We start from the raw sequence: 23,787 nt of genomic DNA, 5'->3' as shown, positions 1-23,787 counted from the left end.
GGGTATGATTTCTTAGCAGAAACAAATGGATATGCAGGAAGAATTCCTAAAATCATTTATCCAAAAAACAACTCAATTGAAGTAGAACTTGGTAAGTAAAATTATCGAAGCCATTGAAATCACTAAGGGCAGGTTAATATACATGGTTTAATATAAAACCAGTTAAATTTCATTGAATGTCTTGAAACTTGACAAAGCATTTTTAAAATTCATGTCAAAAAATGTTGGAAAAAGAGCAACAATAAGTAAATACTGGTATTTGCATACAAATAGAAAGATTAAAGCAACATAATAGAAAATAATAAGCGTATCTTAGAATATACCACAATTTAGTAAAAGAGATTTGTGACATTTAAAAATGTGTAGAGAAAGAGAGAATAGTATATGTGTGATATTAGTGTAACTTTTTAAATGTGAAGAATATATCATTCATTCTTTACCTCGTATCAGACATAAAGATACATTTTTGATGAATTCAAGAACTACATATTAAAAGAAACCCACAGAAGTACCATGAAAAACTGAGATAATTTATATCTAACCTCAGCATGATGTATTTTCTACACATAAAATCAGTGGAAGAAATCACAGAAGATTAAAAATTAGACTAATATAAAAACTGTAAATGTCTATATACGGGAAAAATGGTAAAGTTAAAATGTGAATGACAAACTCGGAGAGAATGTTTGGAATGGAGACATCAAAAAACAGGTTATGTCATCTCTGTACAAAAATATCAACAAATCAAGGACCAAGAATAGTCCAAATGAGTAATTCGCAGAACAAAAATAAAGACTAACAAAACATGAAACTACATTCATCCGCAATAGAAAATTGTACATAAAAACTGATACGTATCTATGAAATTTGTAAGGCTTAAAATATGTAAAAACCAAATGTTAGCAAGGATAATATAGAGAGTGTTCTAATACATTACTGGCCATGAATATGAGCCATCCCTTTAAAACATTTGTGTTTAAAGCTCTCAACAGTTTCCCATCTCACTTAGTAAAATTCAAAGTCCTTGCATTCCCAACATGGCCCTCCATGGCTGACTTCCCCTTGCCAGGGCCCACACTGGTAAGCTCCCACTTGATCACCCTGGGTTGCCTGCTGTTCCTGGAACATCTCAAGCATGCCTCCACCTCAGGGACTTTGTACTTGCTGTTCTCTCTACCTGAAATGCTCTCCCCCCCACAGCTCCATGGTCCCTTCCTTCACTTCCATCAGGTCTCTAATGAACGTCGTCTCACTTGACCACCACATTGAAACAGCACACCTCTGGGGCGCCTGGGTGGCTCAGATGGTTAAGCGTCTGACTTCCACTCAGGTGATGATCCTGGGATTGAGCCCCGCATCGAGCTGAGGGGGGAGCCTACTTCTCCCTCTGCCCCTCCCTCTGCTCATGCTCTCTTTCTCATGCTCTCTCAAATAAATAGACAACATCTTTAAAAAAAATAGCACACCTCACTCGCCATCATGCTCTGTCCCCTGAGCTCTCTCTATTTTTGGTAAAACACTTATCACCACCTCACATATTTTGTCTCGGTATCTCTAATTCTATTTGAATCGACGCTCCTTAGGAACATTCTTTTTTGTCTGGTTTGTTCCTTCCTGTATCACCAGTGCTCAGAACAGTTTCTAGAACAAAGCAGATGCTCAAGAAATAGTTGCTAAATAGCTAAATAAAGTAATGGACTGGTATAAACTTTGTAGAAGGAAATGCCATTGTGTATTCAGAAACTTCACAAATAACTTTTGACTCAGTAAGTTCTAGATGGTAAACCACATACAACAGAAACAGATCCCCAGGGCCCCGATATAGATAGATAGATAGATAGATAGATAGATAGATAGATGATAGATAATTAATTGTGCTTACTATGTTGAAGGAAAGAAAAGACATGATTGCAATTTTCAAAAGACGACTGCAAACTTTTAAAAAAAGACCCTATCAGATTCGAAAAAGAACAAATAAAATATCAGAATTGACAAGTACAATAACCGAAACCAAAAACTCAATAAAGGGTTTAATAGCATAGGAGACATCTGAAAAAAATAGTTACTAAATGAAAATATAGGTCAGGAGGAAATGCCTGGGTTTAAGCACAGAGAGACGGAGGAATAGGAACTGCAGAGGTTAGAGAGAGAGGACACCCAGAGCTAATGTGTATGTAATTGCAATCCCAGAAGAAAGGGAAAAGAGAAAATGGGAGCAGAGGCACTATTATTTAGGCGAGAATGTGAGAATATCCCAAACTGATAGACACATTATTCCGAAGACGCCGGAAGCTAAGGGGACTCGGCAGGACAAATAAGGGCAAACCTACACCTTGAGATACCAAAGTGAAACTGCAGAAAAGCAAAAACAAAGGAAAAATATCTAAAAGTTAGGGAGAAAAGGAAAAACAAACCCATCCTCTGTGCGCAACAGTAAGCCCACTGTTTGAAGTTTTGATGGAAATAATTGAGGTTGTCTGCTGAAGAAAAACGCTGCTAATTTTATAGTCAGTGAAAATATGACAAACTCAAAATGACAAAATTTGCCAACCACAGTCTTACACCAAAGGAGCTCCTACAGAGTTCTTTAAGCAGGAGGAAATGTTTCTAGATCGTGAATCAGCTATGTAGGAGGGAAGGAAGGAGCAAATGTTGGCATAAATATGGGAGTAAATCCGAATGAATCTTAACTGCACGAGGCAATAATGATGACGATTGTTCATGGACTTTAAAATATATATGAAATTAGAATTCACAACCGCGTTTGCCTGTTAAATGCAATTGCGTCCTAAGACTTTACACTCTCTTAGAAGAGGGTAGAAATAATCAATAATATCAGACTCCGATAAGTTTGAGGATCTACGTTTTAATATAGAGGGTAACCCTAAAGTAATAATAACTTTGCAAATACAGAGTTATATGGAATAATAGAAAATAATCAAGAGGAAGATAAGAAGGAATCCAAAAGAAAGAATTAAAAGACAGCAAGAAGGAAAAGACAGATACAGGACAGATGCTACAAATGGAAAAAAAAAAAAAGATAGTTGATTTAAATGTACATATGTCACCGATTACAGGATGGACTAAATACTCCAAATAAAGATTGTCATCCTGGATTTGAAAGAAGAAATCAAAACTCTGGGCTGTTTACAAGATGCTGGAAGAGAAAAGACTAGAAAATGATACATGGTATAAACACTAACCAAAAAAAATGTTTGTATAATTATACTAATATCAAAGTACATCTGAAGGCAGAATGCATTATTAGAGGTAAACAGAGATACTTCATAATGACTAAAAGTTCAATGGTGAACCTGTAGATACGTAGTAACATGGCCTTAAAAGTGTGTGTGTGTGTGTGTGTGTGTACACGTGCAGAAAGAGAGAAAGTTAGTTCAGGATTATAGGTAGAAATTAAGTCCACAGTAATAACGGAATACTATTATATATATATATATATTACAGATTAATATTATAGAGCCTTGAGCCTAACTACTACAGATGACACATTCTTTCTAAGCACAATGAAATGTTTAATAAAGGGACGCCTGGGTGGCTCAGTCGATTAAGTGTCTGCCTTCAGCTCAGGTCATGATCCCAGAGTCCTGGGATTGAGTCCCACATCGGGCTCCTTGCTCAGTGGGGAGTCTGCTTCTCCCTCTCCCTCTGCCCCTTCCCCCAGCTCGTGCTCTCTTTCTTTCTCTGTCTCTCTCAAATAAATAAATAAAATCTTTACAAAGAAATAAGAAAAAAAAAGAAATGTTTAATAAAATTGACCATATATTGGGCTACAAAGCTAGTCTCAACAAAATCTAACAGACTGAAATCATATAAACTATATATTCTCAGACCATAAGACACTGAAGTTGGAAATAAATAATAAAAAGACAGAACAACCATATAGGTTGGAAAACAATCAAATAAAAAATCCTCTAGATAGCTCATGGATAAAAATAGAAATCAGAAAAAAATTTGACAACGAATACTCATGAAAAGATTATACCGAGGCTGGCAGGATACAAAGATTCAATCAGAGCATATTTGATAGCTTGAATTAGAGAAGGAAGCTAGTTGAAATATCCATGAGCTGCACGCTCACCCCTGAAGACAGAAAAGGAGAAGCAAAATAAATCCAACAGAAATGGAAGAAACAAGGTGAGCAGTAATCGCAGAAAATAGTGAAACAGTAAATGAACATGCAATTGAGTGATTAACAGAGAAAGAAGTTTGTTTTTTGAAAAGTGGAATGTGATTGCTAACCCCCTGAATGATTAAGAAAAGAGGGAAGACCCAGTCTGAAGGAAAAAGAGGCCATCACCATAGATCATATGCACATGAAAAAGATCATAAAAGAATATTCTGGAACACCTAGTGCCAAACAATTTGAAAATCTAAAAAGAAATGGGCAGTTTCCATAAAAATCAGCACATAGGATCTGGCACAAGAAGATACAGATTTCAGAATAGACATATGACCAGAAATGTAAAATCTTACCACAAACAAATTTCTAGATCCACTTGGCTTTCCTGTGGACTCTACAAAGCACTTTTCCTGTGAACTCTACAAAGCACTTAATAAAGAAATTTGGTGGATTTAAACAAATTGTTTCACAGTAGAAAAAGAAGAAATAGTCATTAACTCATTTTATAAGGTCAGGAAAATCTTGACACTCTGACCCAACAAGGATGTTGTTACAAAGGAAATTTCAGGCCAATCTCATTCATCAACACAGATGAAAAATTTTAAGCACATTATTAGCAAATTTATTTTAATAGCATACCCAAAGGATGATACATTTCAGCTTAGTTGGGTTCACGTGAAGCAATGCTAAGTTGCTTCATGTTAGGTAAGTCTTTTTTTTATTTTACATTAACAAACTAAGGGAGAAAAAATAATACACTCATTGATACCAAAAAGCCACTTAGAACACCTGAACTAGGAATTTATTATTTAAAAAAAAAACCCTCTCTTAAAACTAGGAATGTAAGGGAATGTCCTTACTCTGATTTTTAAAAATCTATCTTTAGAAGCCTATAGAAGAAACAACAAACTCAAGACTGAACTATTAAGCACATTTCATTTGTTTTGAGGGAGATACAAAATCTCAACAGATTTTACTTTTTGCTGAATTTGATAAGTTGAGTAGAATGTTGGTATGGACAAGTAAAGGCTGAATAATAGTCAAGACACTTTTAATGAAAAAGGACTAGCTGAGGAGATTTGTACCATCAGATTTCAAGATTTATTAAAAAAAACACACTGTAGTTTAGACAGTGTAATCCTGATACAAGGATAGACAATGGGTTAGAATTGAAGGCCCAGAAATAGATCCACCATATAACCTCTTGATTCTGACACTGTTCTAGGGAAGGTGCGATCTCTTCAATAAGTGTAACTTGACAGTGGGATGGAATACAGAATAAAATAAAAACTTGCCCCCTTTCTCACACGATTTATAAAAATAATTTCAAATGAGTTGTGGATCTAAATATGGAAGTCATAATGATGCATTTCTAGAAAAAAATCCTTCATGATTTGGGGTAAGGAAAGAGTAAAATAATAAACACATACTAGTCAATAACTACTCTTGAGGTAAAATTTGGTTAGTACGACTACAGTAAACATAGGAACTTCTGTTTATTGAAAGACAAGTCAACCCTCCAGACGGCGAGACAGACCGGTGACAGTTTACCACAGAGGGCATCCACACGGCCAGTGGAGGTTTAAAACGTGCTGGAGCAGGGGCAGTCTAGGGCTAGCAGATTCAGTCCACGGTGTGATGTCACCACACACGCGTCGAGCGGGCGAAAATAAAGACTGACGCCACCACACACTGTTAAGTATGTAAAGTAGCGGGCGCTCGCCCACCCTGCTGGCGGAAGCGGAAATTGGTACAACCGCGTGGGAAAACGGTTCGGCGTCTCTTTTAGAGTTGAAGATACGCAAAACCTACGATCTACCCTTTTCACCGGTAGATGGGCCCGTGTACCGTCACGTACACGGGGGTGTGTGCGGGCACGTGTGTACCGGTGCCCCGGGGGGCGCAGCAGAGTGCTCACAACAGCCTTACGCACTGAGGCAAACGCTACCGCAATGCGGATGTGTGCGCAGCCGTCCGAGAAGTGCGTAAGCGCTAGTGGGTTCTCTTGTCTGAATGGAGTACAGCTCCGTGCCGCAGCACGAATGAGCATGACGAACAAAACGTGGGCTCTACGGTTCAAGCGTGAATGCGAAGGTGATGCAGTGTAAAGGAGGCAAGGGGCATGTGGGAGCCTTACAGTTCTGGCAGCGCACTCTTTTCCTGATGGGGTGAAGGTGGTGTGATGTGCGCTTTACGTTCACGTTCTATACGTTTTACTATACATGTGTTCTAGTTCGTGATTTAAACAAAGACCCCTTACGTCCACCGAGAATAAAGAAACATGAAGTAGACTGTGTAGAAATAAAATAATTTTTTATGTAGAGTGACTAGATGGACTATACTGGGCTCATGGAGCAAAATAAAATAAAAATAAAAGTAGAAAAGAAATAGAGAAGTCAAATAAAAATATAAAATTATTGAAAATGATTTGTGAACGTGCGTGGTGGAGTCAGGAGAGGGGTCATGATTGGTGAAGTCAAAATATCACTGGATTTGGAAATAGACAACCACCGTTCATGTCTCATGTCTTTCTCTCAGGTGTGACCTTGGGCAAGTCACCAGTCTATCTGAACTTTAGTGTTCTCTTCTGTAAAATGGGCATTACAGTACCTCCTCTTTCCTGAGTGTAAGGATTCTTTTGAAGATGGGAAGACTGAAGGAGATGATGTGTGTGAAATACTTTGTAAAGTTCTTTGCTGAGTTTCCCGAGACTGGTAGCAGTGTCTATGTCCCTGCTATTGCGGAGGGCATCGGCCAAAGCCGGTGATATGTGGCAGTGCGTGGCTACCTCTTTACAGGAGATGCCCTGGAAGGTTACTTGTCCCTAGGATCTCTGTCCCGGGAGAGAATAAAGTGGAGGAACGTTGACATCTGGGGTGAATTTTTGGTAATCAAAAGACACGCAAGGATATTGTATAGCTAATCACTTTTTTGTAGGCTTTTCATGTAACATCTATGAATTTGCTTTTCACAGGCTCCGCCCTTACGGTGGACTGCAACATCACAGACACGAGGGATAATACAAATCTTCGATGCTGGAGAGTCAACAACACCTTGGTGGACGACTACTACAGTGACTCCAAACGCATCAGAGAAGGATTGGAGTAGGTGCCGTGTTTTTCTGCCTTCCCTAAAAGCCGACAAGAATTTCCTCCCTTACATTATTTTGGGGCTAGTACTTCTTTTTTAGATGCTTCTCACTGACCCCTCATCACTCTTCTTGGCTTTGTCTCTCAAAGATCTCCCCCGCGCTCTGCAGGGCCGAGCCTCCGGTTCAGAGAAGTGTGAGGCCCATGTGATCAATCTGCTTACATCTTAGCTAGACAGATGAGGCGACATGTCAAGTCTGGGCTTCACGCCACAAAAGCCGTTTCTCTCAGCTCGTCCTTAAAGCCAGCCTCGTTCCTAAGTCGTTATATCCTGAGCCGTAGATCTTCAAGGCTTCAGTAGCAAACTTCAGACAGCAGCGCGGAGACTCTTGAGGGAAACAGGACTTAATCATGAGCTAATCGTGTGACAGAAACCGAATTTGGGGTGGTATAAATTGGGGGGCGTAAAGCAAGACTCACTAGTCAGAGGGCAGAAGAACTGGCGCTGGGCCCTGCGGGGTGGATAAGTTAGTGTGAGTGGAGACAACCAGGGGAAGGCTCTGGAGGGCCGAGGATGCCTTCTGTCACCATCCAGAAGAAAATGCAAATCTGTAATGGCCACAATCCATGCACCTCACTGAGCTGGTCCATGAAGCATGCTCAGGGTAACGCGATGGCCCGAAGTGTTCTCCGGAGAGAGAATTTTATTCTCTAGACTGAAGATGATGCACTGTGCTGGGTAACTATGACTCACGTATAAATAATTGGCTCCTTGCTTTTACAGATCCCACATTTTTTTCCAGAAACATATTTTTTACACAGTGAACATAACCTTCTTGGAAGTGAAAATGGAAGATTACGGCCATCCTTTCGTCTGTCACGCTGGCGTGTCGGCAGCCTACTTTATTTTAAAACTCCCAGGTAACGGCTCGATGGGGTACACGCTGTTCAGAGGATTCAAAACGATGACAAGGAGACACTTGGTGTGAGACAGCTCAACGATATTCAGTAGGGAAACTCAGCATTAATTTCTTATTTGGAATGTGATGGTTTTAAGCTCATTTCCAGAGCAGAGGGGGTCAGTGCTCCGGAAGGCGATGAGTGACCAACTCGAAAATTTCCAGCCGTCACTCCTGTCTACTTACCAGGGGCTTTATGAATCTCATAAATATTTCATGGCCTGGTCTTCTTATCATGACCATTGATCCTTGACGTCTATGCATTACAGGTTCCCAGACCTGAGTCCTCCCAAAGGGAGAGGCGGCATTGTTGCCCCAAGAGCTGGGGAAGGACAAAGAGAAGTGGAGGATGGGAGGGAAGGGCGGCTCCATCTAATAGAGGCTAGAGGCTCAAGCGCGTGGTCAGGGTCAGATCGGGCACCCGCGCACGGAGCCGACCCCCTTGGTTGTGCTGGGACTTAATCAGTGGATTGCTATTTCTGTTGACCCAGAATGTGTTGTAGTCATTGTGCTTTCTTGTGCCATTTCTTTAAAGACACACAGTAGTGCATAGGGATGTGTTTGACCTCAAACTGCTGGCAACGTGGTGTGACCCAGGGCAGGTCATGATAAACTCCTTAGGGAGTATTTAAAAAAAATGAGTGTGCTCTGGGGGGTTCAAAGAAAGGAGAGTTCCCCTTCTACACCCCCCCCCCCCGTATACACACACATAATGCACACCTTCTAGTAGAGACTGGAGCATCAGGAAGGGGCTAATGAAGGAAGTGGTGTATGTGGTGGGTTCTAAGAATGGGGAGACTTTCTCTTCCTCTGTCCTTCTTCCTCTTTCCAAATTCTCTCCTTCCTAGAGCCTCCTTCCGTGGCATCACTGGTTTGGGCTGTGGTAAAGGGAGAAAGCTGTGCTGTTCCTCTTCTGGGATGTGCAGGAGCCTGTTTTCAGGGACTTGACTTTCCAGGGGAACTGGTTCTGCTTCTTGGTCATCTCCCACCCACTGCTTTTGCCATCATTGCTCCGCCATATGTGTGCAAAGCAGAGCACGGGTAGACGCCCTTTCTGAGACTGTGCCTTGCAGACAGGCCCCCTGCCCAGACCTTGCTGGCACAAAGAGGGTGGGGGGTGTTTGGCTCTTGGCCAGTCTTAGGGAGACAACAGAGTTGGCTTTCAGGGGAGGCAGCTGATGGCTCTCTATTTATGACAGGCGTCCTGCTGCTCAATTTTGAGTGCCCGTGAAAGCAGTTATGACAGTGGAATAATCAGGAATGTGCAACAGAAGGTCTTCCAGTAAGCATGTTCAAGGCTCTACCTCGGGAGAGTCTAGCAGCGTTGGCTAAGGGAGACCCGGCCGTGTGTGTTTTGAGAGCAGTCCTCATGCCCTCGAGCCATGCGGTAGCCTCCGCCAGGAGCTAGGCTTCTGCCGAATTCCCCTCCCCAGCTTCCCAAGAGCACATTTGCTTCCTGAAATGCATGGGCCACACCAGATTATTCTACTCCCATATACCTATTATATTTAACTGTAACAAAATATTTAAGCAGTGTCCTCATTGACCTCTAACACATTTCCTTTGGGGATTTGTAATGTGATCTGTATAAGTCAAGCGCAGTGTTGACTCTTTGTATGATCATTATTATCGACTTATATCTTTATTTGCTGTCATTTGCAGCTCCAAATGTTCAAGCTTACTTGATAGGAGGGCTTCTCGCCTTGGTCGGTGCAGCAGCGTCTGTCACATACCTCTACCATGTTTTTAAGGTCGACATTGTACTCTGGTATCGAAGCACCTTCCATTCTGCCGGGACCAAAGAAGGTAAGTGTGGGTAACCACTGAGGATTGCCTCATACTTGGCATCCGCTCAGCCGTGTAACCCGCTCATCCGTATAACCATTGTAAATACACTTGATCGTATTTTACTAGCTTGACTTTCAAGCTGTTGGCAAATTGGGAGGAAGGACTCTCCTTGGAACTTCTCGTGCTTCAGGGAAACCATTGGTCCATGGCCACCAGCATTGTTCAGTCGAATGAGGCTCCCAGGCTAGTCGTGGCCGAGCAAGTCTTGGCTAAGGAGCAGGAGTGCATCATCTTCTGGGTCCCACTGTGACCGTTTTGGAGAGGTTCTGCTGCTCTTTGCCAGAGAGGACAATTTCTCCTAGAGTGACAAGGGGCTCTCCATCTGTGATACGTCTTCAGCACAACGGGCACTTGAGAAGAGTTTACATTATGGAGAGAGATGAGCTGCCCGTGGCGGCAGATCTTTCTAGGCCCTGTCCTTGGCGCCTGAAGGATTCAAGTCCCTGACTCACAAGGCTGGAGAGAGACCTGGGTTTGCATCTGGTTCTCCACTTACTCCCATGTGATCTTAGAAAGTATTGAATGCTCTCCTCTTTCTTGGCTATAGAATGAAAGAAAAAAAAAAAAAAACAAGGAAGGAAGGAGAGGAGGGAGGAGAGAAAGAAGGAGGGAAGGGAGATAAGGATGGAAGGAAAGGGAGGAAGTGGGGAGGAAGAGAAAATGATCAGAGCCTGCTTCACAGAGTATGGTAGGAGCAACTGAGTTGAAGTCCAGGAAAGCCCTGAGCAAGGACTTGGGGCAAAGGGGGCCTTGTAGTCTGAAAGCCAGCGTGAGCTGTCTCTGCCACTCTGCCCCGGGTTTCAGTTTGTTCTGTGGCACTCCCGTCCTGCCAACACATCTCAACACACAAATGCCTCAGTGCGATCCTGAAACTTTGAGGAACAGGCACTTCCCACCATTGTGGTGTTCTGTCTCGCTATTGTTTTGTTTTTCTTTTTTTTTCTTTTTTTTTTAAGTAGGCTCCATGCCTGGCATGGAGCCCAATTCGGGACTTGAACTCATGACCCTGAGATCAAGACCTGAACTGAGATCAGGAGTTGGACACTTAACCGACTGAGCCACCCAGGCGCCCCCCCCCCCATTGTGGTTTTTTAAACTCTGTGCTATTTTCTTGTTGTCTCAGAATGGTCATGATCTATTAAGGCCTTGAAAAAAAGTAGTCAGTCTGCTTTAATGTCCCCTGATTGGAGGGAAAGTTAATACATGGTCGGGAGAAGTCTGTGCACTTCACGTGCATGGAAATACCCACATTTGTGCCATTCAGGTCCAGAGACTAGCCATGAGGACTAGAATGGGAATTCAGGGAAGCGGGTGTCTAAGCACATGAGTACCTCCCAGTAAAAGGGCATTATTTCCACCGAGGGCCTGCTTTGCATATAAAACTCATAGTACAAGCTGTTGTCCATCTGTTTGAGAAAACAGGTGTCCTAACTTGGACTTTAGTCTAAGCTAAATTTCAGAATCCAAAATCGGCAGTCCCGTAGCAGCGTAGAAAGCAACACGTTCTTTCCTGAGGGCCAATTCAGTCGTGGACACCCGACTGTGCCTGCCCAATGCCACTTGAAGCCCCTCTTGTGCTGCGGGCCATTGGCTGGATGTGGGTTCTCTCCTTGGGGCTGCGGTGCCTGCGGAGCCCTCCTGTGGCCATGCTCCTGCCTGTGGCTGTGGCAGAGGAGACCAGTACGCCACCACTTGTCTTTTCTGACACACGCACGTGAGCAGTCCGATTTCTGTTTATTGACTGACTGGACACTGCGGGGACTTTAGTGGTGTTCCCAGATCTCTGGTCCTGGTGCGCGTCTCACTCCCTGACTCACTGGGACTCCCAGGGGCGTGCGAGCCGAGGGCTGGTGCCTGCCTGCTGGTGAGGTCGAGTTTAGCAGGAAGAGAAAAAAGGAATAGTGACTCACCCAGAGCAGGGGGAGCTGAGCAGATGACAGACTCAGGGAGCCCCACCCTCTGCTGAGACCGGGCTCCAGCCCAAATTCAGGCTGAGAATTTGGACATCGGGGTTCACAGTCAGCCAGGATTCTTCTTTTTTTTTTTTTTTTTAATTCAGATAAGTATTTGCGTACTTTATGACTAAATCTCTAATCTCTACTGCTCCATCTATGAGAACGATCCCTGTAACGTCTCTCTGAGTGTTGGCTTTGACCGTGAGCTGGTGATGAGACTTAAGATTTGTCCCAGATGCTATTTCCAGCACGGTGTCCTTGGGGGATATTTTCTGAGTTATTGGGGGGAACCTATGGAGTAAGGGGTGGCAAATACAAATGAAGAAATAGGCAAATTGTGTCCTTCTTATGATAAATTATTTCCCCAGCTAGATGAGTTACGCGTTATAACATGAGTAACAGGTGGGTATAACTCAGTTTTTACTGAGTCACCGACAGCCCTAATCCATGAGTTCTGTGTGTTCTCTAGTAAATTATAGGAGTTACTTTAAAAATTCTCCTTCCAGCTGTGCATGCGTGTACAAAAATATTAGAGTCAGCTTACACGTCTAGAGAGATTTGCATATGTCTCACCACCTTTCAAATAGGTTTGTGAAGAACATACATGTGAAACATACCATTTATGAAAAAAAACAAAGTAGGTATAGTGAACGGAGGGTAGAATGGTAACATAAAGCTTGGGGTGGAATTAATGACAAATCTTGGACACTTTTTCAAGATGAGTTGGCTTTAGAAGCAAAGGCAAAAGCAATGACAAAAGGCATTGCATGCTATTTACAAGTACACTTCGGTTGCTTCTGCGAGCACATGGCTTTTTCTGGGACAAGTTTCCAAGGAAAACTGTTTGTAGGGAGTCCTTATTTTTAAAGAGTGTAATAAGTGAATCTTGTCTACAACAACTTTCCTGTGGGAAATGTAGTAGCATGTTGAATGTGGCTTTTCTTCTAGTGTCTTCCATGTTAGGGCTAAAATGCCAAACCTCACGCAATGAAGTAAAAGCACTTACATGAAGGCCAAATTAATTCTGTCTGATTTTTCCATGGGTCCAGTTTGATTGGGTTTGAAATTAAGCAGTAACATAAAAAAAGAAAGCAAGGGGTTGAATAATCTTTAAGCAATCTCTCATAAACATGAATACATGCCAATAAAATTTTGTATTTCTGCTAACGGCCAATAAAGGCATATGCAGATGTTTTAACATCAAAATTAAGGCTGAATCTCCTCAGGAAATAAAAGGAGCTTGGCCAGAACCTAGATAAATGGTCTAGGTTTATCCACTATATAGAGACAGGCTGTGGGAGTATCTGCCAGCAGGCCATTTCCTTAAAAAACTTACTAGTAGGTCTACATCCAACAGTTTTCTCGGTGAAATGGACATTTGGGGGATGTGTGTCAAACTTACAATGATCTATTGCCATTCATTGTTACCTTCCCAACTGCTCTAACAGTTACTATGGCTGGGAAGCAAATTACCTCAAAACTTGGTAGCATAGAGCAGCCATTTATTTTGCTGATGGGTTCTGTGGGTCAGGATGTGAACAGGCATATTGGGCATGGCCTGTCCCAGCTCCGTGATGTCTGGGGACCCCGCTGGAGGACTGGCAGTTGATTTTGGCTGTCAGCTGGTGGCCTCAGTTTCTCTCCCCAGTGGCTTCTCTGTGTGGTCTCTTTGTGTGGGCTACTTTGGGCTTCCTCCCGACATGGTGATTGGCTTCCAAGGGCTAATGTCTCAAGAAGAAGAGAGCCAGGAAAAGCCATATTTTCTCTTACAACTCAGACCCTAAATCTCTAGTGTCAATTCTACTACATTCTATTTGTCAAGGCAGCTACAGAGTCCTAGTCAATTTTAAGGGAGTGGAAATAGATTCCACCTCTTTGAGGAGGGTGTGGTCAGTTCTGAAAGAGCATGTGGAACTGGAAATATTGCTGGGGTTATTTTCTTTAAAAATGCAGTCTGACACACTTACACAGGATTAATCAGGGATACGCTTTGTGACGTTTCCTCCTCCCGATTCTCATCTCAGCCACACCAGAGGGAGTGGTGGACTTGGGCTTGAATTAAGGCTGTGTGCACTTAGCAGCTGAAAGACTGGAGAAATAACATGGCCTTGTCTGTCTCCGCTTCCTTTCCCATAATCCAAGGATACAAATGTGCCCCTCACCGTGACTGTGACAGGCAAAGCTGGCAGGCAGTTGTCTGAGAGCACCCTTCAAAACCACAGGCAGAGGTGAAAAGCAAAATGGCCTCAGCTTGATTTTTTTGCTATGTTGGGGAATAAATGATGAGTTGATCATTTGGAAATGACGAGAACCCACTGCATTTTCGAGAACAAGCCACAAAGGTAACATTTCTACTCAAAAGCTTAGAAAGAAAAAAAAAAGATACCAAAAAAATTGGGAGCATTTTATATTTTGCTTTTCTAGAAGGTGAGAGTCCCTTGCTACCCAACTCCCTTCTGTCTCAGAGTCAGCATGGAACACCTGCCTGTTTGCACAGCATGGAACACCCACCTGTCTTCTCACACACCTCGCTTAAAAACAGGGGACATGGAACACTGTCAAGAGAGAGAATTCATTTAGCAAACATAGGTTTTTTTTATTTTTTTTCCTTTTTTTTTTTCTTTTTGTAATGAGAAGGAAGAAAGAGAAACAGCCCGAGAGAAGAGAGACACCAGTGGCAGGGTTTCGGGCACAGGTGGTGATGAACACGGATGTTTGCTGTAGTTTACAGACCAAGAAATACTGTATTCATTTGGGAGTCTCTGGTATGTGGTGAGGAGAGTACCAACCCAACCAACCCTTTATCATAAAAGGATTAAATAGTATCAAAATTTTAAGGAAACTTAATTCTTTTCTAAAATGTTTGAAAACATACAGCCTTTATGAAATCTTAAAAAAAATTTTTCATATATCCCCTGGCTTTAGAAAGTCAAGTGTATGACGTTAAATTTAATTCTGAAAAATATCCACTTACGGAGTGGCGGTATAGACTAGTAACATTGAAGACGTTACAGAAGGAGTTTTAGCTGGGTTGGGTTTCTGCAGACTCCAGACACAAATTACTCGTCCCTTTGGTACCTGCCTTATGACCCCAATTTATTAAAAGCTGAATCTGCTCATGATCTAAAACTTCTCTCTCCCCCACATAGATTTAACCTCCTTAAGCCTCTGTAAAATCAAGTTCGATTCAGAAATTTGGCAACTACCGATAGAGACTGCCTCTGTCCCAGGTCCTGCTCCAGGCACTGGGGGTGGAACCCCACCAAAAAAAGTCCCCATTCTCAAAACGCTTCCTTTCATGACAGGGCTGGGGAGACTGCAGAAGGGTGTGCATGTATGCAAATGTGTTTGTATTCCTATTTTCCACGGGATGGCTGGGAATGGTAGGCGGAGACTTAAAGGTTGTCATTAGTGGTTGGTATGAGAATTTGTGGAATGGGAAAAGGCTACACGTAAACTGGAAAGTTCTGGATGCATTTTAACTACAGATCTCCCTTGACTTACGATGGGGTTATAGCCCAATAAACTCATCATAAGTTAAAAGTATCATAAGTTTAAAATGCGTTCAACGCACGTAACCCACAGAACATTACAGCTTAGCCGAGCTACGTTTAACGTGCTCAGAATACTTACCTTAGCCTACGGTTGGGCAAAATCATCTAACACAAAGCCTATTGTAGAATCAAGGTTGACCGTCTCGTGTGATTGATTGAATACTGCCATGAAGGTGGAAAACAGCATGGCATATGGGTACAGGCGGTTGTCAGTGTATCAATTGTTGACCCTCGAGATGGTGTGGCTGACTCGGAGCTGTGGCTTTTTGCGCTGCCCTACATCAGAGAGAGGATAGGACTACATATCAATAGCCTGGAAAAGATCAAAATTCAAAATTCGAAGTAAGGTTTCTCCTGAATGTGTGTTGCTTTTGTACCATCATAAAGTCAAAAAATCGTAAATCGAAGTCGGGGACCGTCTGTACCATCATTTAGAAAAAACTAGAAGAATACAAGATTTTACCTTCTTTTTTTGGGCTCAGAGACGCCCTTCTTTTCAAGTCTGTTCAATCAAACAAAGTTCCATATAAAGGGAATAAAAAGGGATGGCTCCCGCTTGGGTCCCATTAGGTTGGCTGTGAATTTCCAAATAGCCTGGAGCTCAAAAAAAAAAAAAAAAAAAAAAAATCACATTCTCTAATGAGATGCTCACTCAAACCTTCTAGCCCTGCTAAAGTTTCTTACTCATCACAGGACTCTTGAGTAGAATGTAAACATCCCCCTTCCGTGCCCTTCTGAAGCTCTTCCCCTTCTTGGCCTCTATACCCTCCACTTCCAGCACCTCATTTTTCCCTTAACCCTTTAAAATCCAGGAACTGCCCTCCATCCTTTATGAATTTTCCCCAAGAGCTCCAGGCTGTGGGGAAGTTTTGTTTCTTTCTGTCTCTTCTGTTCATTCAGCCACGTTCTCTTGTAACGCCTCAAGTTTTCATTTCCAAGTCTCGGAACGGCCTTTCCAGTTACACCTTGTGTCATTTCGTCTGTACAGGGGTGAGCACAGTGCCTGTGACATGCGGTTAGTTGCTTAATAAATGCTTGGCTCCTTCCGGTGATGACGAAATGTGCTGCTGTGCTGGACTTCTCTGTTCTGCACAGCACATTCCTGGAGTCTGCTCAGAGGCTTGGTCTCTACAATGCCGTGTGCAATTGCAGTGACGAAATTCATGAGTGGGCGTGCATCACGAGAGACTTGGCCCGCTTTGTCTGGTGCCATCATGACAGTCCGCCATTGCACAGGGCACAGCAAGAGTGACAGTGATGGAGACTCCTGTTTTCAATTCTCATTTTCACCACGGGGACTGGTGGACTTAAGAGTCTAAGGACTCGGGTTGGAATTGGGGTTGGGTGACCTTGGAGAAGTGATTCTTACGTAATGGGTATAGGACCATCTTTCTCTAGGTCAAAGCCAATGGGATAGGAATATCAGCTGTAACTGACAAATCCTGGAGGTTCAATGTGGACGAATCTGAGACTTCAGTTCTTCAGGGGACCCAGGCATAAGGGGTTGAAACCACACTTTTGTGAGTTTTACCTCCAGAAGCCTGACTTTGTTCTGACCGTAAATATCAAAGAAAAAAATCTCCTCGTGCTTCCAGGAGGTGGGGGGGGGGGCGGAGAAAATCATTCTGAAATATCCTAGAGCACTCTGTTCTTTTGAACAAGGCTTGCCCTCGGGATAGACTAGTTAATGAAAGCCTTATCCAGGGTATTATCAGAGCCTAACCCAACCCCAGCCCAATCTAGCCATCATGCCCCACCTAAGTGGGGATAAAAAACTGAGAAATGCTTGTGAAGTCCTGAGTCACTAAAAGACAGATGTAGTCACAGGACCATAGAACTCGTCCTCTTCCTCCGCACCTCACCACCAGTTTACTAAAGGCCATGAAACATGAGAGACTATGGACTATGAGAAACAAACTGAGGGCTTCAGAGGAGAGGGGGGTGGGGGAATCGGATAGACTGGTGATGGGTAGTAAGGAGGGCACGTATTGCATGGTGCACTGGGTGTTATACGCAACTAATGAATCATCGAACTTTACATCGGAAACTGGGGATGTACTGTATGGTGACTAACATAATATAATAAAAAATCATTAAAAAAAACTGTAGGGAACCCCCCCCCCAAAAAAAAAGGCCAGTTTATAGCACTTTGTTTTACTGGTACATTCTATCCAGCTTTCAGGGAAAAATACAAGGCATATTAAAAGGCAAGTGTACAATTTGAAGAGACAGAGCAAACATCAGAGCCGGAAATGGCAGGGATATTGGAATTATCAGACTGGGAATTTAAATCATCCCCGATTAGTATGCCAAGAGATCTAAGGCATAAAAACAGATAGCATGCAAAACAGATAGGCGATGTAAGCAGAGAGGTGAAAATCCTAAAAAGAACCCAAAATAAAGCTAGCAATTAAAAAAAAATGTAACAAAAATGAAGACTGCCTGTGATGGGCTTATTAGTGGAGTGGACCTGGCTGAGCAGAGAATCTCTGGGCTTGAGGCTATCACACCAGAAACTTCCAAAACTGTAAAGCAAATGGAACAAAGACCGGGGAAAAAAAGAACAAAGTATCCAATGAGTATGGGACAACTGCAGAAGGCGTAATGTAACTGTAATGGGAATACCCAAGGAGAAGAAAGAGAGAAACGAACATGAGTATCTGAAACACTAATGACTGAGAATTTCCCCGAATTAATGTCAGACACCAAACCGCAATCCAGGAAGCTCAGAGAATACCAAGCAGGATAAACAAACAAAAGCCTAGGCATATCATTTTCAACTACAGAAAATCAAAGATAAGGAAAAAATCCTAAAAGAAGCCAGAGGGGAAAAAACACCTTACCTATCGTGAAACAAAGATGTGAGTTGCATTCAGCTTGTCCTCAGAAACTACGCAAGCAAAAGAGCGTGAAGTCAAATATTTAAAGAGTTGAGAGAATGAGAAGCCTAGTGTGGCAATGCTTGGCACCAAGGGAGCCAGCCGGGCACTCTGAAGTCATTGAACCCAAGGGAAAAGGACATCATGGTGGTAAGTCAGATTTTCGCTCTGTTAACATAAGAGAAGTTGGTAGGAATAATTCTGTGAGTTTACCCCATTTCCTTTTCAGATGGCAAGCTGTATGATGCTTATGTCTTATACCCTAAGCCTCAAAGAGAATTCCAGAGCCATGAGGTGGACACGCTGGTGTTGAAGATTCTGCCCGAGGTGCTGGAGAGGCAATGTGGATATAAATTATTTATATTTGGCAGGGACGAATTTCCTGGACAAGGTATGTTTCTAGTGAGGTGTAAAAGCCACGAATAAAAAGGAAAGGGAAATCTCTTTTCCTTCACTTTACAAATGGTGGGGTGGGGGGCTCTGCTCGCCTTCCGCATGGAACCACGGGGAGTCTCATGCCGCCTCAGCGCACAGCCCCTGAGTGGAGTTAGGACCAGCTCTTTTCTCTCTGGGGCTCATTCCTGTAACAGGATAACTGGGATTCCTGGTTGAAATAATGTGACTCTTACTGTGAGTAACGAGCTGTTGGTTGATGACAGCCTTGGCCAAGAGACTAAATGGAAAAAAGAGGTCATTTGCCCCCATGTCCTTGGGACTAACTGCTGAGTATTCTCCATCAGTTCGAATATGTAAATCAGCTCATGTTTAAAGATGATTTTTATAAACCTTAACTGCCCAGGCTTCTCCTACATAAATAAAATAGAATTTATTTACGTCTCCTGTTGAACAAGAGTATAGCTTTGGGCAATGCAGGCAACATCTCCGAACTTCACCGGTCTCATCTGTCAAATGGGAAGGAGAATGCTTCCCTGATTTGGGTGACAGAATGAAATGAGGTAAAACCTGAGTGGGGACCAGTATAGAGCTTAGTGCATATTAGACATTTGACAGATAAAGTTTCCCTCTTGACCTACATGTTTTCTTTCTTGGAACGCTATACAACAAATGGCTGAAATTTGAAATAAACATCCTTCACTGGTTGAGAGGAAACCAAGATTACTACTTTCTAGCATTTGGTAGTGGCCTGCTCTGGGTCATTTGGGAAGGTTGCTGAGTACTTTGGATTCTCAATATTTATTGAGCACCTGCTATGTGCCAGGTAATATTTTAGGCACTAGAAATAGAAAAATAAGCCAAAGAGAAGGAGAACATGAGCTTGGGGAGGTCAGAGTATTTTTCTATCCTAAGAATAAGGAGGATATGAAAGTTCATCTTTATTGCTAAAAATGACTAAGTTTCATCCATAGCTGGGTATTTCCAGAACTCTCCCCAAGAAATCATCAGGGGATGTTATTTAGTTTCAAGTTAGTCCCATAAATCCTGGGCATTTAACTAGCTACGAAGCACAAGAGGAAAATAGAAATAAAAATTCATACAACATTTGAGCTATCTACATTTTCCCTGTCCTTTTACAATCTATTTATTTTAAAAAATGTGGCCATCATCTAATACACACTAGACCTTCAGTGAGGTTGGTGATACAAAGTTAGGCACGATAAGACCCTTGTTCTGGGTAGGTCACGGTCTGTGGGTGCAGCCAGGGGGCTGAGGAAAGTGACTTATCAGCAACTAACTACGAAATAATATGACTTACAAACACGAAGGACCAATTGTTCAGGGAAAATCAGGAAGGTTTCACAGAAGCTATGATAAATGCTAAAAAAACCCCACTTTCATTATCCATTCCTGAGTGACATTCATTTTAAAGTCCGTGTGGTCTTTCCAGGGCGCATTTCTAATATTCTCAGAGATGAATCTAGACTCTTTCCCTCATGAGAGAGTGTGCACCTTCTTTATTTCCAGCTGTGGCCAACGTCATCGATGAAAACATCAAGCTGTGCAGAAGGCTGATTATCATCTTAGTCCCCGAATCCCTGAGCTTTGACTTGTTAAAGAACATGTCAGAAGAACAAATCACAGTCTACAATGCCCTCATTCAGGACGGGATGAAGGTCATCCTGATTGAACTGGGGAAAGTCAAGGACTACACGGCCATGCCGGAGTCGATTCAGTACATCAGGCAGAAGCACGGGGCCATCCAGTGGAGTGGGGACTTCGCAGAGCAGTCACAGTGCGCAAAGACCAAGTTCTGGAAAAAAGTGAGGTATCACATGCCACCCAAAAGGCCTCCACCCTCTTCTTCTGCCCAGCTGCTGGAGCACACGTCCTGACACCTCACGGCTGGCTAGTGGGGGGGCCAACATGGGGTTGGTCACCCGTGACGGAGTTGTCGGCATGGGGTGATTCACGGTTGGACAAGGATGCATTGCATTTGGGCCGTCGGCTTGAAGCTTGCCGTTGTGTACTTGTTGCGACAGGGCCTCTGTCTGTTGCTCCTTTGGATCAGGGCTCCTTCTTTAGGGAAAGATGTCACCTTTCCAGAAGGCCCTCATTCACTTATGGGCTCTGAGGAACACTCCCTGAACACAGAGCAGATGTAACATGTGAGCCCCTGGGGAAGGGAACATGGAGGATGGTAGTGGCAGTTGAGATGTCAAGAAGTTTGGTGCATGGTGTGGCACCCATCGGGCCAGAGATGGAAGTCAGGGGATGGCAGGAGGCAGTCCGTGGGCTTGGGGAGGGCTGGCAAGGAGAACCGCACTTTTTCGTGACCACGATCTTAGCACACTCATACTGAGAGCCACGTAGTGGTCACATAGATCAGTGGGGACTAAGTGTGGCCCCACTGGGATTGCCCATTAATCACCCTCCTGTAGGGTCCCAGCCTTGAAAGACTTGATCTGTCGAATCAAAATAAGTAACAATCCACTGGTTTTTCCAGCTGGCCCATGAAGGGTGGGATTCTGAGCGACATGTGAGAGAGCACACCAAGACGATGTGATTCTAGTCCATGTCAAACAGAGTAACCTTTCAGTTAGCCAGCGTCCCCTCATCACAGGTCCATCTATGATTTAACAAGTGTGAGGATTTTTGATGCTAAAAATTAGCAGTAAGCTTATCACTACTTTCAAAGACCCTGATCTGAGGAGCTTAGATAGAGTCCAAGTCTCTCATTCTGTGGTTGATGACATCAAGCCCTAACAAGTGGCCTGCTGGGGTCAGAATGTTTGTGTCCCCCAAATTCATACGTTGCAATCCTAACAGCCCGTGTTATGGTATTAGGAGGTGGGGCCTTTGGGAGGTGATGGGGTCAGAAGGGCGGAGACATCATGAATAGGGTTAGTACTCTCATAGAAGATACCCCAAGAAGTTCCTTGCCACTTCGGCCATGTGAGGACACAGTGAGAAGTCTGTGACCTGAAAGAACGTCCTCACTTGACCATGAGGGCACCTGTTCTCAGACTTCTTGCCTCCACAACTTTGAGAAATAAATATCTGTTGTTTGTAAGCCACTTGGCCTGTGGTATCTCGTGATAGCGGCCCAAGCAGCCTCAGGCACGGCCCTAATGAAGAGTCCATGGGGGCTGGAAGGGGGTCAGCCAGTGGGCAGAACAGGGGAGGGGGAGAGGGAGGAGGAGCAGGGGGGCGAGTTGGGAGAACAGGGCCCCCAGCATGCAGGAAGGAGCAGAGTGTATGGGGGGCAGAGAACAGGAACAGGTGGCATAGGTCCTTCTCCACAGGCTCCCGATAGTATAGACTGTCTGGTGGGATCTGAGGTGATAAGGAGCCCACTCCAGCCTCTTAGAATTTATGTTGCAAGGTGACCTAGCGTTACCCATTTCTTTGTCACTTATGCTGGTTCTCACTCAACATCAGGCCGCTCTTCATTTTATTTGATGGTTGCTCTTTACAGATTTTTTAAGTTGTGGTAAAATATACGTCATGCAAAATGTACCATCACAACCATTTTTAAGAGTACAGTTCAGTGTCAGTAAGTACATTCACCTTGTTGTGGGCCACCATCAGCAGCCTCCAGTTCCAGAACTTTGTCATCTTTCCCAATTGGAACTCTCTCCCCATTAAACACTAACTCCCTCTCTGCCTTGGCCACAGGCCCTGACAACATTCTGCTTTCTGTGTCTATGATTTCGGCATCCCTAGGCACTCACGTAAGTGGAATCATACAGGATCTGTCTTTTTGTGGCTGGCTTATTTCACTTGGCCATAGGTCCTTAAGATTCATGTGTAATCTTTACTTTTCGTTTCATTCTTCTTATGTAGTCCCCCCCTCCCTTCTTCTTTCTTCCCTGGGTGAAGGGTAGCAAGTATTGATTTTATTATGGCGACAAGAGACAACCATCAGAAGTAATAAGCTCATTAGGGTCCTTCTAATCAGATGTTCGTGAATTCTTTGCTTCTCGGTTTCTCTCTCCAACATGGGAGTCATGATTCCTCATGGAGAATTTGCCAGTTTAAGTAAAGGAAGTTGTTTCTCTTGGTGCACCCAGGAGCGAAGTGATGGCCACTGATGTGTTCCTCATTCTGTGCCCCTCACCCCTCAGTTTTCTCTCCTCTGCTTATTACTTGGAGATTGCCACTGATACTGGAAAAGTCTCTGTGGCCACAGCTGTCAGAGTGGCACTTTGCCCTTCGCTTTGTCTTATGTGGAGCCCATCCCCTACAGCCTTCCCCTTCCTTCCAAGCCCTTTCTCTCCAGAGGGTGAAGAGAGACAGAGCAGGCCCACGAGTCAGGAGACAGGGTGAGACCCTGGGATGTGTCATCTGTCAGGCTGTCCCCATTGCCTATGAATTTTAGAAAGAGATTCTGCAGGGTTCTTCAGTGACTAACCTTTTATAAATAAATGACTGTATCCACACAACACAAGTGGAGGCTGTCAGAAAAAAGAAAGCCATTCCATCAGAGGTACAGATGTTTTCTGAAACTCTATGGCTGATGGGAGGCCAGCCCTGTTGGTGAATTTCTTAACTGGAATGATTTTTTAAGTCAAAACTTCCTTCCCCTCCAATATGTGCCCTATGTTTCTTTTTGCCTAAAAGCACATGAAGGTATATGGATGTGTCTTAAACAGTAGAAAACCAGGGACTAAAGGAGATTGTCATATTGGAGCAAATTAACTCTGTTTTCAAATAAAATGCTTGTAAAGTTCTTGAAAAATAAAATAAAATAAAAGTATATAAAGGTATATTACTAATGCAATTACATTAATGAATTATGTCAGCACATTGTAATCTTATTGTTATTAAATATGTTTTGTGTCCTATATAAGAGGCTCCTTTTCTCAAGGGTTCCAGCCTTTCATGTATTTGGACATGGGGCTGGTGTTCTCAGGTTTGAATATACTCTCCTAGTGACAGACCATATGCTCTGAATCAGGATTTG

At 43.2% G+C, this 23,787-nt stretch overlaps 1 protein-coding gene across 1 annotated transcript in view; it reads left to right on the top strand.

The window, feature by feature from the left end:
- Nucleotides 1–20,734, top strand: part of IL1RL2 (interleukin 1 receptor like 2) — a 34,514-nt gene extending 13,780 nt beyond the window's left edge. The window contains 6 exon segments of the mRNA XM_026488431.4: nucleotides 17–91; nucleotides 7,116–7,245; nucleotides 8,015–8,151; nucleotides 9,852–9,995; nucleotides 18,655–18,816; nucleotides 20,349–20,734. Of these exon segments, the coding sequence (XP_026344216.2) occupies nucleotides 17–91; nucleotides 7,116–7,245; nucleotides 8,015–8,151; nucleotides 9,852–9,995; nucleotides 18,655–18,816; nucleotides 20,349–20,734 (1,034 nt within the window).
- The last annotated feature ends 3,053 nt before the right edge of the window (nucleotides 20,735–23,787 follow it).

Source organism: Ursus arctos, unplaced genomic scaffold, assembly GCF_023065955.2.
Source record: "Ursus arctos isolate Adak ecotype North America unplaced genomic scaffold, UrsArc2.0 scaffold_8, whole genome shotgun sequence".
NCBI lineage: Eukaryota > Metazoa > Chordata > Mammalia > Carnivora > Ursidae > Ursus > Ursus arctos.
Note: the sequence above shows the minus strand (reverse complement) of the source record. Positions and strands in the feature narration are given on the sequence as shown.